The sequence below is a fragment of the Dermacentor andersoni genome, chromosome 2, assembly GCF_023375885.2.
Source record: "Dermacentor andersoni chromosome 2, qqDerAnde1_hic_scaffold, whole genome shotgun sequence".
In the NCBI taxonomy this organism is placed as follows: Eukaryota; Metazoa; Arthropoda; class Arachnida; order Ixodida; family Ixodidae; genus Dermacentor; species Dermacentor andersoni.
This window is the reverse complement of record NC_092815.1, coordinates 183,015,685-183,033,055: the sequence shown is the minus strand read 5'-3', so window position 1 is coordinate 183,033,055 and position 17,371 is coordinate 183,015,685. Positions and strand designations below refer to the sequence as shown.

Here is a 17,371-nt window from a genome sequence, read left to right as displayed (position 1 = left end):
ATCAGCACTTTAACAAAACCATCGTTATGTTTGTTGTTTAGCGGCGAGAAGTTTTTCTAGATCGTTCTCACCTTGGTCTGCTGTTGGAGGGTAGCGGTCGCAAAATGCAGGGTGTCCTAAAAAGCAATAAGGAAAAATAAAAGGAAAGGGAGAGAGAAAGAAAAAAAAATGAGTTGACAATTGCTGAAGATGAAAAGAAAACCGTAGTAAACGTACGCTTTCTGATGGCGACGTGTCTGATGCTCACGTCGCATATGTCACTTAGCGCTCAATGGTTATCATTATGTAGTTGTATAGAATATTAATATTCAGTACACTGTTACTTTCATCTGAAGTTGCGAGACCTTCGATTCCTCCATGGTGCCTCGCTCAGCCAAAAATCAACCTCACAATACCTGGTATCTCGAAAAAAGCTGATCTATCATCACCTGCCCTTAGACAGCTCACGCTACTACATTTGTACGAGAACGACCGTGATTCTACGCATATTTACGCTGATGGATCTGTCCTTCCAAGTAGCTCCGCGGCGGCAATCGTCATACCAGCGAAAGCTACAACAATCAAATTTAAGACGACCCACGCGACAACATCGACGGCAGCAGAGCTCGCAGCGCTCTTTGCTGCCCTTCATCACATTGGTGATGAACCACCACATAAATGGACAATATTCTGCGATTCGAAGGCGGCACTGCAGTCTCTACTGTCACCTTTACGACGCGGACCACACGAACAACTAGTATTCCATATTACAGAGACGTTGCAACATATAAGTGAAGAAGGCCACGAGATAACCTTTCAGTGGCTTCCAAGTCACTGCGGGATTATCGGCAATGAACGGGCGGATCACGCTGCCCGCTCGGCCCTTACTGAGGAGCGCCACGTCCCAATTCCTCATTCTAGAACTGACGCAGCACGGAAGCTCCACCTACTTGCTCGGCAGTGCACCGCGTCGCAATGGAATGAGCCACATTTAAGAAACACGCGACTGCACTCACTTGATCCAACACTAAGTCTTCGAGCGCCATCACAGCTTCGCCGTAGAGACGCCACGCTTCTATATCGACTTTGGTTGGGCGTTGCCTTTACTAAAGCCTATGCATTCCGCATAGGGATGACCGACAGCCCAACCTGTAACCACTGCGGCCATGAAGAATCAATTGGCCATATTTTGTGTGCCTGCCCGCAGTACAGTACACAGAGGGCATGCCTTCGCCACGAACTTGACCAACTGGACGACCAAGCGCTATCCGAAAAAAGAATTCTACAACATCGAAAGGACCTACCGTCACAGAAGAAGGCCGTGCAAGCGCTATTGCGCTTTTTGCGATCTACCGGCCTGTGTGAACGACTTTAACTGGAACGCCTTTTGTGTGTGTGCCTGCATGTGTGCGTGTTTTTTTCCCCTTCTTTTAGCGTTTTCCTCTCTGTCATCTTTCTAACCCCTACCCCCATCCCCAGTGTAGGGTAGAAAACCGGAGAGTCATATCTGGTTAACCTCCCTGCCTTTCCTCTTCATTCTCTCTCTCTCTCTTCAGTGGATCAATAGTGAAGAGATTGCGCTCTCCTGAGGACCAGGGAGCTGAGCTGGACGAAATAATTTCATGATTTTGAGTGCATGTTTAATGCACGCTAATACAAGAGGCCCATATAATGACCGAAAAAGATTTGCTACACTTCTGCAAAGTATTGAAGGAATAGAGTAATATACGTGCTAAAAATTATTCCTCGCTGTATTAATATAATAAATGAAATTCTGCAAAATTTACTTCCTGCTTTAAATTTTCAGAGCATAGCTTGCAGTACCACATTGGGGTTGTCCGGTTCCCTTCGACTTTGTGTATTATGAGTATGCGATATATCATGTCAATTAGGAAGCAAGTGTGGATAGAAGGAGCCCTACTCCCATGGCAAAAGACTGTAAATTGTATCCCAAATTTATGCAGTGGCGATGTGGGCGCCAGCTACCGTATTTTCGCGATTCTAAGCACTCCCCGATTCTAAGCACCCCTTCTCTATTTTCGCAAAAAAGTTAGGAAAAAAGTTTGCATGCGAATCTAAGCACCTTCCTATTTGTTAGGAAGAGCGCGTATCCAAGGCCGACAAACGCGCTTGCTCACTCTGGAATCATTGCTCGGCAGACCTGCAGGCACGCGGTTGATGCTTCTGTTGGACGCGTTTCGCGGCCATTTGACCCTGGAGGTAAAGACAAAGCTTCGGAACATCAATAGCCACCTGGTTGTGATGCCGGGTGGCATGATGCCAGTGCTGCAACCCCTCGACGTTTCAGTCAACAAGCCCTTCAAAGCCAATCTCCGGCAGGAGTACGAAGAGTGGGTGCGAAACCCTGACCGGAAGCGTCCCCATCAACCATCGCAAAGTGGATTTCGGACGCGTGGAAGAGGGTCCAAGTGGACGTTGTGGTCAAATCATTTAAGAAATGCTCGATCCCAAACAACTTCGACGGAACGGAAGACGACCTGCTGTGGGATACCGAGAGCAGCGGTTCGAGCGGTGCGACGAATTCGAGCGGCAGTGATGGTGACTGAGCATTCACTGTCTGCACCGATATTTCTTTTGAATGTTTGCAAAATAAAATGTTATTTCTCGCACCCATCTCGTCGTGATGTGGCAGCGAAAAGTGGGAGGGGGGTCATTCTAGATTTTTCAAATCTAAGCACCCCCCCTCAATTTGGGCATCGCGATCGTGAAAAAAGGGGGTGGTTAGAATCGAGTAAATACGGTATATGTTGTGTTGTGTCACCAGACCTTTATCTTAATTATCATTAAAATTTTATTTTTCTTTAGAGCCCAGAGGCATAGAGTCGCCTAAGTAGCTTCTAGCTAAACCCTATCTCCCAACCACAGTTTAGGGTAGCAAACCGGAGACTAATATCTGGTTAACCTCCCGGCCATTCCTCTTCATCTCTCTTTCTCTCTTTGTCCAAGGAAACCCATCTATAACAGAATAAAACAGACAAATGCATACAAGACAAAACCACTGGCGCTGACGGCCGCTCAAAGTTAATTGAAACGAACATAATTTATCCGTCAAATTGTGGCATGTGCGCAGGCGAAAGAGTCAGCACAACATTCCAAGATGCACAAAAGCGGCTTTTGACCTCGTGTCTTTGATACTGTGCAGGTCATGCTCCGTTATTTTCTGCATAAATGTCAAGTTCATTAAGCTAACCGCTGTTTTTAGCACCCGTGGCACACGCTGGTTGGTCCATGTTTCGGTGAAAGCCAGAGATCTCTTTCGAAGTGTCGTTTCTGTTTGACCCCGACCAAAAAACGAAGGGCCGTATTCTGAAACGATGAACTTCGGCGATAGCTCGCCATCAGGCGTGCGCTGATTGGTTGGTTTAACAAAATTGGATGAGCCACGTCATCCGATTTTGTTCAACCAGCCAATCAGTGCGTGCCTGACGACGAACTATCGCTGAGGCGATAGTATTGCCGAAGTGGATCGTTTCGGAATACGCCGCCAAGTCGCAACGATCGGTGTCACTCACTGAGCAGGTCGCGTCTCAGCCTCTGTAAGAATTCGTCCGTGGCCGCGGCCACGAATAGACTGAGCCTCTTCGAACTTTGGCCGTAGCGGTGCAGCAGGTAGGCACGAGCCATGTGGCTCACGTTGCCCTCGAGCAGGCCGTCTCGCAGGTACGGATACAGCAACTCTCGTCGGCCGCACACGGACAACCCCGGAAAACCGGGCACAGCTCGGGGAACGCCAGAAACGCCGTAGTACAGACTCAGCAGCCGACTCAGGGGCACGCCTCGGGATGCGATGAGGCGGGCGTGCTTGCCGAGGAGAAGGCCTGTGAGCCGAAGCGGAATCAAGGCAATCGATAAAGGCGACAGTGCAGTAAAGGTCGCCACAAACGCTCGAGGCAAGGTACAAGGTCTTTATGCTAGTCCTCTCTGTTTTTTTTTTTTTGCCTTTGTGGCGCTGTACAAAACGCTTACAAGCAGCTGTAGTGGCAGCCATAGTAGCACATACACTAGCATCTACTTCCCATTATACCATAGACCACGCACACGCTCATCACTTAAGAAAACGCACTGCTGTGATTGCGAGAAAAGCTGTGCTGTAAGGCATCGATGGTACAGGCAGGACTCTAAATGCGTAAACAATAACACAATTGTGACAATAAACCTGGATCATCGTTAGGCGAGTCTGAACAGCATCGATATTTGCTGCTGTGTACGTCGGTCACGAAATCCTCGCAGATCAGCAGAGGCAAGTGAAACGAAAGACTTAACTGCAGTGTGCACAAGAAGGAATGACACATTGTTGTGTCTTTGGGAGCGCTGCAGATTAGCAACGAATGCGAAACAGCTCGCGAAGCTTGCGTTTCTATTGTAGAAACGAGGCACGAAATGTTTTTTTCTTGTGCAACTTGGTTTTCTTTTTCGTTGGACCAAACGCGTACGATCCTATTTGGAGGTGAGTGGCGAACTACATCATTGTTTGTACGACGAGTGACCTGGTGTTTAGCGCAATGAAACCTTGAGGCGAGGATGAAGACAAGGATGTACACGCAATTTTTGCAAGTCATCTTGATTGAAGCCAGACCATTTATATGGAGATGGCGAAGATAATCTAACATCCGGATTATGAAACATCAAGACAACAATACTGACGGTGTGTTGACGCATATCTAGCCAAGCTTTTTAATCTTACAGCTTTGACATCCCATTCCGTTGTTTTATCCTCCTGCATCGACACTTACAGCCATTCTATAACAGTTGCGTGGCACCACTACGGGCTACAATGTAAGGATAGTCAGCCATCAGCCCCTTCTTACCAGTAAAGCTGTGCTATGTCTCTCCAGGCAGCGCCCTGTTTGCCTTACGAAATGCTTACCGCAAGAAAGTGGTGGCTTGTGGACAATTCACTCAATTGCAAGGGACGAAACCTGTCTTGTGTTTCGTGGTAATAGCTTGAATTGTAACAGCTACTACATAAAGATGTTCTCGGAAGCTGGAGAAACTCGCAAAATGAGCAACGCAATAGCTCGTGCTTGAACGAGATTGATTTGGTCACGTGCCTAATGTCCGGCTTGTATGCATACAATATCTATCCCTAAATTGCCTTTCCAGGCGAGTGCGAAGATTGAGGGAATGTTCTGCAGCTACGTGACCCAAATTTTGGCGAAAATATGCATGGAAGTTTTCTAGGACCGATTGATACCGACTAAACCAGACCCTATAGCCTACTGTTCTGATACCTGCAACAAGGACACTGTAATAGATCACTCTAGAAGTTATTCGAAATGTCAAGCCTTATCTTTCGTACGGCGCCCCGTGGTTGCAGGATGGGCTCCGAAGAATACCGTTATCGCATGCTTGGGCTAATGCTTGCCAACTCTGAGGTTCCGAAATATGAGCGCCAAATTTTGTACGCACGAGAATTTTCGCTTTGCTCCCCCAGGAGAAAGTGGACGCAGCATCCAGGAATGTAACCAGCGACCTCGTGCTCAGCGTTTAGTGCATCAGCGTAGTGCGTGAGAGCAATGTCACCTTGAGCAATGTGGACCCAGTTAAACACACACGCACCGTCGATTGCACCTCGTAGCACGCTGTAAGAGCACCAGTGTCGCTTCCCTCCCGTCTTGTATGCGCCGGGGCAGGACTCTCCAATCCAGACTCCTTCATGGCCGATGACACTTCCACCATGGCGGTGCAGCAAGCTCTCCACTGATGAAACGGCCAGAACCACTAGAGACGAGTTAAAAGTTTCGAAGTAAACCGCTGGGGGCGCATTATGAGCGCCTGTAAAACGTTACGCGGTAACGGCCAAGGCCGTTATATGTATGTATGTTCTTGTGCACGCTTTATTGATGATCGTGATTGATGACTGCGCAGGAGAATGGCTGCGCTAAAGCGGTGAGATAGCTGTTTTAGTGCGCAGACAACAGACGTCGATTTGAGCAATGCATTGATAAAGTCTCCGCATCTCATTCGAGTCAGTCCTATGTAACAAATACGCTTATCAGGCATTCGTTCATCAAATGGCCCTTGGAAACTGTGTGCTTGTGCTTGTAAGAATAGACGAGCATGAGGTCTGCATTTTCGTGCTGATCGGCTACTACCGCATGAATGCTGCGCTGGATGGCACACGTAACGCTTTTAGATTTCTGATGCGTACTCTTATTGATTGCTTGCCGTCCAGCATGAAAGGCAGGTAATCATTGCTACAATTGCTCTCTCAAAAGTATTACGCTTTAACATCCATAAGAATCCATTGGAGTCGGCAAAATATTCTTGTTAATATATTAGAAATTTACTATAATGAAAGGTTCGACCTTTCTTGCGTTGAAGCTATTTTCTAAGAGGTAACTCGACAAGCAATGCTCCTGTTTCGTTCATGTACACAATACCAAAACGAAATGGTACTGGAAGGGGGCGCAGCATTTTGCGCTGTCACATGAGCTAAAAAAAAAAAAGACTTGCTTGCAAGTCACGCCACTTCATTTAATTCCCTTTAGTGGTTTCTTGCATGCCTTCATGCAAATGGTCTGTAGCGTTCGTCCACTACACTTGCTCCTAGTTGATGACATGACTTCTGCGCTCAACACCATCGCGATGGAGCTTGTGTACTTTTTTGCAATAAAATTCAAACGCGTCCTAGGCTGTTCTTAACTGAGCAGGAAAGCCATCTCGCGATCACCTTTGACTGAGGTGCCTTGCTTATTGGGTTCCCCTGAAGTTTCTGAGTTTGTACTGTTGTATGAGTGTTCTGAGTACTAGGAACGTGAATACAAACCACCGATCGTAGCCGACAGGAGAGGGTCTATGGGCGGAATTCGAGATTCATTGGCTGGCTCGTCCGCTTGCCAGATGTCGGTGAGGTTTCCCGACCTCTGAATCATGCCTACGACGATGCCCTGCAGCACTTTGCCCAGAGCCACGGCGATCTTGGGCGCTTCCCAGCTGACTTGCGCCACGCCCTTCTCAACAGTGAAGTCGCTGTCGTTCTGTCTGGAGGAAGAAGAAAGTGGGTTGGCCTTTTTTTTTTTACAAATGCCAATGCGCACGAGTCAAAAAGGTAGCTGGAAAGGTTGTAAGGCCTCACCACCATGACATACAACTACTAACGGTGTCGGTCTCGACGCCATGAATGTCGTGTCGCCTTCCGTCATATGCGCCGATTTAAATAGCAAACAAATCTTTCCGCAATAGACGCATAGGAGGATCAGGTGTTTTTCTCACTCACACATGCTCTGAGTAAAATAAAAAGGCAACTATACAGTAGTGAGAAAGAAAACTACCGAATGTACCATGCCCGGCATATCGCGTGCTCATTCGTATAAACGAAATATATTAGTAAAGGACAGCAAAAGCTGACTGTGGATTGCCTTGAGTGGCCAAAGTAATTAACATCCTTATCAGCAATGTAGCGCAGGCCGACAGAAAAAAAGATTAATTTAGGTTTTAGCATCAGAAAATTATGCACAGCCTGAGGAGTAAGTCTGCGCAACGGCATACGTAAACGAGCTCTCAAAACTATTTAAAAATGGCGTTATGAGCAGCGTCTCCTGGTATTTGAAAACAGTAACATATGGAATAGGTTAACAAGTTCAATTGATCATCATGTCGTTTGTTTACGAGAAAATGCACAGTGAGATCTGAAATACTGACTTAAATTTGATGCATAAAAACAAAAAGAATTAAAAGTGCCACGGTAAAAAAAGAAAGTACTTTAGTAATATAAGGTGAAGGACATCTCCATTCAGCATAAAAAAATTGTATTAACACATATATTAGTTTTTTTTCAATAGAAGGCTGAAATCAAGGTGACCAATTTTCCGTGCCTACTCCCCTTAAAGAAGTGTAGACGCTAAGTTTAGAGGCTAAATTGACCATATCATAAGCTTTGTATGCTTACGAGGAACGCTTTCACGAAATATGACTGACACAAGATGGTTAAACGGTCATTTATTTCAATTTTAATGTGCAGGAATCAAACGTGGCTTCCTTCTTCGGACTCGTCGCGATAACCATCATAAAAACATCATTGTTGAGAGCAAAACAAGGTGACGTTAGAGGTGCTGGTAGCGATGCCTTTACACAGCGGCTCCATGTGCATTTGCCCAAACACGGCCAGGAGAAGCAAGTTCGAGTCTGCCATCTATAGCTCCCGCGTCGACGAACATGGGCGCACGTGTGAAATTTGAACAGACAATGGATGAGTTCGTTGTCGTCAACGGTTTGGTGGTGAACGTGAAATCTGAGACATCGGGTACTCATGATCTATGTCACTTAAAGCTTATCCACTCCTGTATGCTGACGGGAATTTCGGAATCTGTAACTGTGTGATGGAAACCACTTTTATATTGAAATACTGGGGACACACTCGTACATATCATCGTCCCTTAGATGCTGTGTGTTACCCAAAAGCAAAAAAAATCATCATCCGGTAATTTCGTATTGTAAAGGTGAGATGAGAGACAACACCGATTCCTGGGCCGGCTGTTCTTTTCTCTGTCTCGTCGTCTTCTCCTCCCCCCGCGCCCGCAGTGCGAGCGCCTGAGGCATGGTTCACTTCATCTTCACACTCGGCCACGCTGCCAGTTTCCGGCGCGCCTGCAATCGCGCAGCTTAATATCGAGGCAACTTGTCCAGGGAGTACGGTCGTCGCTGGTGAATCGTCAAGTGCGCAATCAGCTTCTCTGGCGAGCGGCACTGACTGCTGCGCGCTGGTCGCATGCCTCGCCGACGATTATCCTGTCGCAGAAATGCACGTACCGTATAGGAGATCCTGTACAATGGAGAGCTGCTCTGCTCAGCTGTCGCGTGCCCTTTTTCAGTGTTGCCTCTGATTGACCAAGTGCTCGAATACGCTGACCTCGATGAAATACCGGCTGCTGCTGGTTTGTCCTTACGCGAAGGTGGAACTATAGGGCCGTCCGTTTTGAAACTTATGTTTATTTGCGCATCTGGTTTCTTGCGTGTTCCTTGCTGTCTCTTGTGATTGTATCTTGCAATGCTCTCTTGGGCGTCTTGAGGTCTCTCGCACGTTTTTCGCGAACGGTGATGGCCTAAGCCGTGTTGGTCTCCTTGGCTCCCTTCAGCGCGACGTCGCTAGGCGAGGCATGAGCGTCTCCGCATTCCGCCCATGACTAGGCGTCGTCAATGGGCGTCGCTAGGCGACCTACCATTGCTCATGGACACCATATTCTCCCTTCACGCAGACAAATTCACTGTCTATGCTCGTGACGCTCTTGCCCGTGCTGACGTCGCCCGCTAGGTTCTCCGTGATGGCTTATCGGCTTGACATGAATGTCATTATGACCATCGACACCGGAAGGTGAACTTCCTTCCAGAATCACTCGTCTTGTTGTGATTGCCGTCACATCGCATTGGCCTACGCGAAAAACTTCTCTTAGGTTATGTTGACACTTACCGCGTCATACGTCATAATGTGACCCATGAGACCGTTCTGCTAAAACCTAAGTCAGAGTCTGCAACAAGGACGAGTGACACAGTCCACGGCTCGCGCTTAAACCGTACCACTGTCGAATCGAGCCCTGAATCCACCGGGAGGGTGCTTTTGCCGCCGGCGGGTAATGCCACGGGCGTGAATACTGCGGTTGGTGCGTGGACAACGAAGATGACGACGGGGTGGCTATCTGGTCCGCACGCGCTAACCCTACTATTGCTGCAGCATTGTGCGCCTTCTATTGTAAATATGTCCGCTGTATAAGATTCTCCCCCTAGCAATGCTTTTTTCAGCACGAGCGATTTCCTTTGCTTATGAGCACTAACTGAAGTTTCAGATCACTTGTGAAATTTCGAGCGTGCTGCGTGCTTGTTTCGAAATGGCTGCAAAAACAAATGACCGCCCTAATGCTTTCAGCAACCCACCCCCCTTTCTTTGCAGTCACGGGTACTGACCTGTTCTCATGAAAGGAGTGGTGGAGCATGAGGAAGAGGGCGCACATTTCTCTCTCGGTGAGGATGCTCTTGTTGAACGTCACAGGATGCTCTTCCAGGCCCCGAGGCCACGGACTCAGCCAAGTCTCCAGGGTCATCTGCTCGCTCAGGTCCCGGCCAACTTTGTTGCTGTCGGCGAGCTCGTAGTCGCTCACTGTGAACCTGCGTAAGCCCATTCACCGGTATTTTATACATCCGCAATGATTATGAGTATAACTAATATTCGATATAGCTTCCAAGCGACATTCTTCCTTCAAAAATAGAAAGACAAGTCGGTTTTTATTACGAAGGGGATAAAAGAAGCGCCAAGGACAGGACCATAGCAGAAACGACGTACACAGCGCTGCTCTGCTTTGGTCCTGTCCTTCGCACTGTTTCTATTCCCTTCGCCACAAACCAACCAGCCCCATTCAGCAAACTCCAGCGGTTCTCATTGCACGGAGCATGAAAATCTCCTTTGCCTCCGACGCTTCCGAGTTTCATAGGACTGTGCGAAGCGTTACTTTAGCCTATATAGATGCGAAAAATAGTTGTACGCTTTATCACTCGCAATATCGAAAGCGCTGGCTGTGGTGCCAGTATTCGCTGCCGAAGCTCTACTACGTATGATGACACTTTTTCTGAAAATCGTGGGCTAAGTCTAGCCGGCATTGCTAACTTCTGCTCCCGGTTCGCACGCCTCTTGGCCATGTCAGAGCACTCGTACTGATCGTTAACTAATGCGACGTGTTCAAGAAGGACCTTTTGAGTGGTTAACAACTGCTTTTATGTCTGCTGTCATAATCATTCGCTCAGTCTTGAAGGAACCCTGCGTACAAAATTGATCTAACGAGCCACTACGCTTACTGAAGAAAGTGCGGTGTGTTAGAATCTCAGTTTCTACGGGGTTACTACAAAGAAAGTCCTGTTCTACGCGTAATGTTTTATTAATCATATTACATTTAAAGTTTACTAGCTATTGGGCGAATGCGAACGACGTCGTGTAAACAATATTATGAATTGGATGCAAGGTGAACCTGAATATAACAGTACATGTTATGCCCATTTTGCAATAGATTTTGCAAATGCCTCACGACGAAAGAGCTACTTTACTTAGAAAAAGACGAGGAGACGAATGGTTACGAGTTAGAGCACACGAACTTGTTCTCTGCACTGTATAAAAAAAAAAAGAAGGCTACACGCCATTATAAAAGAAGTGCACAGTGCATGAAATGTTCAAGCAGCTCTTGAGAGCTACCTCTCAGCTGGAAACTGCACGTGAATGCCAATTTACATGGTTCCTCTTATATTGCCGCTTACGAATTGCGAAGTATGAGCACATACCTCAAAACTTTATTTTTGCTTCGTTTTGACCTATACTTACCAATTCAGCAGTAGACTGGCGATGTCGAAAAGGTTCCTTTCGGGGTACGCCGCCTCAATCTTTTGCACTACGTCAATGAAGTAACTCACACTCAGTGCTAAGTATTGGTCTATCTCTGTAGCCACACCACCGTTCGTCTGAGTGTACTTCGGGCACTTCGAGCTGAGTGCTCTCTGCAGCGACTGCGGTGTGTCAGGAGCTCTGGGAAGCGGAACGTTGACTCGTTCTTCCGTCCCGGAGTAAAGTTTCTTCTGGCTGGAGTGAAAATCGACTGGAAAATGAGGAAATAAAAAGCACGACGAATTTCGTGACAGGCGTTGGTGGGCTAGTCGGCACATGACTTCGCAAGCAAACAGCGCTTAGAGCGGGACCAAACTGAAAGAAGCCAGACGTTGTGTATCAAGTGTCTTTCCGTTTAATCCCGTTCTTGGCGCTGATTGCTTTCGATTTTTCATGAACTCATCTCGAAATGACTAACGTCTTTCTTATGTGTCCTTTTTCTTTTTTTGTAACGTATTATTAGAAATGCCCCAGTTTTGCAGTTGTCAGCGCAAAATAAAAACAACAAGGACAACTGATCAAGAGCGTGCAATGGGGCAGCGCAAACTGAGAGTTTCTTTTCAGCAGTATTATGTTCTGTCCCGTAATCGTTACACCAAATTTGAAACCACTGCGAATACACGCTGGAGTAGTGTAACCTGTAATTTTGCCGAGCAAAAGGTAAAGAAACTATACTTACTGTCATATGTGATCAGAATTTTCGTTTGGTCAGGAAGCTGACAACCTGGGTCTAAGGATGATGCAGAAAAAAGAAAAAAAAATAGCGCGATCATTACCTTAGCATCGACGTCCTACTGCCAAAGCATATTACATGCTCACATATTCTACATGTTGAAACATACGTATAGTACGACATGTTAACGACGATACCCTGCCACAAATTTAGCAGAAGCTGCGGATTCTGGGTATGGGCTCATGTTGCCAGCGCCAGTTTTTTTCTGCCCATTTTGTAGCAGGGCTGTGAAAGCCGGATATAAAAGCTGCATGGTTAAATACAGCAGTAAGTATCTGCTGTATTCCTTATGACGAAACTTATGCGCTCATAAAGAAGAATGCCTTGTTGCTGGGTTAACATAAGCGAAAAATCAGAAGTGTAGGATGGCGGAAAAGAATTGGTGTTTTACCGTACACACGAGTGGCGCAAACTTGAGCAAGGGTGTCGTAAAATTTTATTCTCAATCGGTAGCTTTCAAGAATATTTGTTTCACTGAACGTTTATTAATTAGGCTGGCCGAAGGGGATATGACTACATGTTTGGCGAGTGTTGTTGTCAGGTCGCATAATTCTTAGTCGCGCTATCCTAATGTCCATCGCTCCAGCGAAGCATTACGACGAGTGTTACGTCACGCAAGGATGAAAGCATTCTCATATGTAATCAATCGGGCACACGGCCTCAGGGTTGTCGTGGCGCGTGGTGTCATCAGAGAGTTGGGCAGGGCCCTTTTTCGAAACCGAAACGAGCTTTGTCACACCAAGCGATATTGAGCTTGCGAGTAAGTGCTGAAAGGCGAAGCCGGCGCATTTAAAGGGACACTAAAGCGAAACAATAAATTAGTTTAGACTAATGAAGCATTGTTTGAGAACCCTGCAGGCAGTCATTTCAAAAGAATAGTTCGATTATTAGATCAGAAAATGAAGGTCCAAGTATCAGTATTTGAATTTCGCGCCGAAACCCCAGAGCCGGTACGTCAGCGTGACGTCAGGGATTCCAAAGTATGTTTTCGCATTTGGGCCGCGTTGGCTGAATAAAGGTTCCCGAAACTTGCCCTGTTTAATATTTGGTTTCTTTAGAACACAATGTAGTCAATCTGTACCGCTATATATAATTCGTAGGCCCTAGAAGATGCCATCGAAATCCAAGACGTCACAGCCCCCAGGTGCGGGAACTTAAGTAGGCGTCGCCACCCGTATTTCGTTCTTGCGCTTTTTCTGGCTTACCAAACGTCTTCTCGTTGTAAGAGTTGTGTTTTTGGTGTTGTAGAACGGCAATTTACTGATGCAGAAGAAATCATTTTTCACTTTAGTGTCCCTTTAAATATTTACTTACAAGACAAACTCATGTACTATGCGGCAATGTTTCGTGAAACAACACCCAAAGAAGCCACGGAATGCAGACGGCATAGTTACCTGTGCACTCCAGGAAAGGGCCGCCCGCTTTTCTCGATAACGCCGTTACGGAGAATCGGAGCGAGTGACAACTTGATGATTCTTCGCCGGCGCAAACTTTCTTCACGCTGTACCGAATGGCCTTCACTGCAGTGAGAAGTGGTATGGAGAGGACGTGCACATGCACAAAAAAAAAAAGCACCCGCACATAAGCACAGACGCGCACAACATAACATCCTTTACAGAACACTAAATAAAAGCTCTTCAATGAGCACGAACAAATAGAATTTGAAAAATCCAGCACATTTTCCTTTTGTAAGTATAAGTATTCGGATGTGTTAACACCCTGCGGTGGTGACATTGAATAACTCCTAGAAACATAACCGGCAGTTGTAGAAGTCTCCCTTTTCGGTGAAATGGAGACACAAGGGGGGAGCGCTGTCGTATGGTTCAAAGTTTGTTTCAACATATAGCGCTACGTGAAACGGCTTCACTCTATGTATGTACGAGTACGCATGTGCCTCAAATTGACGCCTCCGTAAAGGCTTTGAATACAGCTGGATGCTTGTCACAGCCTTCTTACCTTTGCTGCCTGTCTCTTGGCAAAGGTCGCTGTACGTTGCCACCTTGGTACCGTTTGAACTGAAGCGGTCTAGGCAGACTTTAATTGGCAGGTGGAATGACTCGAACTGAAGAAGAAATTTAAAAGAGAACTTTCGCGCGAGCAGTGTTTATCCAGATGCACGCACCAAAACTAAACACACAGGGTCAGTGGGTTAACACTTGACTACCACTTTCATTTATTGAATAAAACCAAAAGACTTCTGTTAAAACGTCTTTTTCTCTTTCCCACATACGTCTATTTCTGACTGAATCATGGCAATAGGAGTTTCCACGCGCCATAAGAAATTTTACTCTCATTTCTTTAACTATATAATCCAAGAAATTAAAAGCGCCTATATTCCCGACATTGCTGCGACCAGGGATGATGTCACCTCCCCCCCCCCCCCCCCTCAAGAAAGAACAACAACAAAGAAAAGCGCCGTGACTTCATTTTCATTAGGAAAAAAAGATCCCGCACTATTAACTTTTAATTCTGTTACTTCTGGTTGCAGTTTGTATTGGGTTCATGTGAGCTTAGCCACCCACTTGTACGTAAAAAAAAAAAAAAAAAAACAAACGAAGAAAAAAGAAAGCCATCAACTCGCGCCCACGCAAGTAACACAATGCTTGAGAAAACGCCTTCAGATAGACACGGGCAATCCATTTCCTAACTAATAAGGGCGGCTTCCTTTCGAGCTGCCTAAGCCTTCTTATGTCGTTTTCTATGAACACGAATGCCCCTTCACTGCTCCTCGCAACCTCACATCTCGCCGAAGCCTTTATGCTCCTTCGGGTATTGCACATCACACTTCGCAGCCAAAAATCACACCCTCTTCCATCTCTCACTGCATGTGTATGGTGCGTTCGTAATGCCACGTTTCCGAGCCCCAGCTGTGCCTCATGGTGGGTTTAGCACAGCTAGTAACTGTTACCTGCTCATAAACACATAACCGACTTTCGAAAGCGTGCACACATTGTTCACTATGAAAATGGCATATTCTGTTGGCATACAAAGAGGGCGATGATCGTAACACACTCTAAACGCAGGCGCGGGGAGGAGCAGATGCACGAAGTGTTGCACAACCGCCACACCTGATCCGGCGTCATGTAAGCGCGAACATCGGCTTTTGAAGTGATGACCTCTCTCCGCGTATTTATGCCGTATTTCATGCGCTTCAGGAGAGGGAGAGGGCAGCGTGAGTGTCGCGGAGAAGAGAAGCGAGTAGGTGCAAAGCGCAGGACGCAGTGAGGAACACTACTTCTTTTTTTTGCTCTGGAGAAAGTAATCTAACGCTACTTCAACTATGTTAAATAAACGTAGAGTAGCACCCGTCCTCTCTCTCTCTCTCCCTCTGTCTCTCTCTCTTTCTCTCTCTCTCTCTCTCTATATATATATATATATATATGTGTGTGTGTGTCCCAATAAAGGCGATAGTTGCGAGGCAGCGCAAATCCTTTGCATGTTTTTCTTTGTCCTGGTTTTCGTGAGCGCTGCGCGTACAGAAAGATGCCTAGCACTTATGCCGCCACAGTGATGGCTCAGTGACTGGCGCAGCTAAGAGAAAGTAGAGTTTCACTAGCTGCGGAAGCACAGTGCATGTGCTGATGTTATTGGCGCCGCATGCGGGAGCTATATGTGCGCTCATTCATCACTGAACTGCCCTGCGGACTTCAACACGCATTTAAGGTAACCTCCAATAGTAAGATCATAATCTTAGCACACCATTTGTGCCCCTGATGCATATTATTGATGTGTATACCCTACGCGCCTATTGCACCACATATCAACGTTCTTCTGCTTCTTATTTTTTGTGTGCACGCAGTCAGAGAATAGGATACCCTTCCTTCTAACATCATAATGTCAGTTTAACATCATAATGTTAGTGTTAGCACACACACGCACACACATAGCTGAGCCCATTGAGTATTCGACGGGACCTCTGCTTTCAGTGACGTGAGATGCAACCTCTTTCACGTCCGAGGCGGCGCTGCACTTGACGAGTGTTTTAGGTTGGCCGTACAAACAGTGCTGTAGTTATTCATTTGTGGCGCTCTCGAGCAATTTAGACTTCGTACATTAACTATGGTGTCGACGGCTACCTAAAGAAAACGAGAATAGGAGGACACAAGGTTTTGGTTTCAGTGCTCCTTAATGCCCCATTTCTAAGCACCTATGAAGTATTAATTAAATTTATAGATATAAATATCAATAGAAACGGAATCCAAGTGAACCGCGTTGGCCTAGAAACTGAAGCATTTGACCAGCGCTCGTCCCGTTTACAGTTAAAATGAATCACCGGTTAGCCAACTCAGGCACCCAACGAGCGCACGAAGTGACGGCGAGCTGAAGCATAACGCCGCTGCTACGCCTCCGTAATGGGTCAGAAATGGAAGAGCAGCCGCGACAAATGAAAGAAGTTCGCACGTGGCATGTCGCCATCGCGACTGCTGAGAAATAGCGTGCAATTTTACCATAGTTGAGCATCTGCAGATGAATATTCGCAGTCTGTAGCAAAAAGAGAAAATTAACAAAAAAAACGCAATACAACATCACCATATGAATAACGAGAAACGTGCGCTCTGGTAAAGTAATGACAATGTGGCGAAGAGAAAAAAAATACTGAAAGAGGCCGATTCAGGAGTGAAACCAATCTTATTGTATACCTACCTCTTTTGAAAGAGCGAAAGGAAAGAGTTCTTACGGTAACGTTCACTATTCGAGGAACGTCGGTAAAGTGTCCCGGGTGCAGTGCCCAGTGCCGAACTGTTAGCGGAGCTTGGAAGTCCTCTACTGTATCAGAGGCATGCTCGACCGGTGAGCGTTGACACTCGTGGCATAGGATACCCATAGGTGCTGCAAGAGAATGAAAGAATTACAAGAAAATCCGTAGGTAAAATTTAAAGAAACTGGCATGACGGTCCGCTTATAAAGGGATCAAAAATGTTAAAAACTGCAACACACTGATAGGCAAGGCCTATCTGAAAGTAAGGCAAGTACTGAAGAAGATCGCACTACATGTTGAGGCTGCATCAGGTACAAACGTTGAAGTCTTGGGACCAGCTCACTCTATAGAACAGACGCTTATAACACTTCGACGCTGTGGGCGACTTGTGATGGTATTAACGCTCGTAGGCTTCTTTCACCTCGCGGAAAAAGATGCAAATAAAGAGGGTGAATAATTGTATTCATCTGAAAGGGAAAGGCTAAATACCGCAGGTCGTTAGTCAGAGATTGAAATAACTCGGCTAAAGTAGCTTTGAAGCTGTGACAATAAAGTAGCAGAAGAAAGCATCGCATGA

The 17,371-nt window shown here is 46.4% G+C and overlaps 1 protein-coding gene across 2 annotated transcripts in view; it reads right to left on the bottom strand.

Annotated features, from left to right (window-relative positions):
* Positions 1-16,983, bottom strand: part of LOC126540355 (uncharacterized) — a 42,670-nt gene extending 25,687 nt beyond the window's left edge. The window contains exons 1-10 of one of the 2 annotated variants that reach the window (XM_072286600.1): positions 16,774-16,983; positions 14,052-14,157; positions 13,490-13,615; positions 12,042-12,092; positions 11,303-11,573; positions 9,901-10,101; positions 6,770-6,984; positions 5,560-5,721; positions 3,513-3,818; positions 72-116 (exon numbers count right to left, since the gene is read on the bottom strand). In XM_072286600.1, coding sequence (XP_072142701.1) covers positions 72-116; positions 3,513-3,818; positions 5,560-5,721; positions 6,770-6,984; positions 9,901-10,101; positions 11,303-11,573; positions 12,042-12,092; positions 13,490-13,615; positions 14,052-14,157; positions 16,774-16,920 — 1,630 coding nt within the window. In that variant the 5' untranslated portion in view covers positions 16,921-16,983. The other variant, XM_050187152.3, reaches the window with a different exon arrangement.
* Between the last annotated feature and the right edge of the window lie 388 nt (positions 16,984-17,371).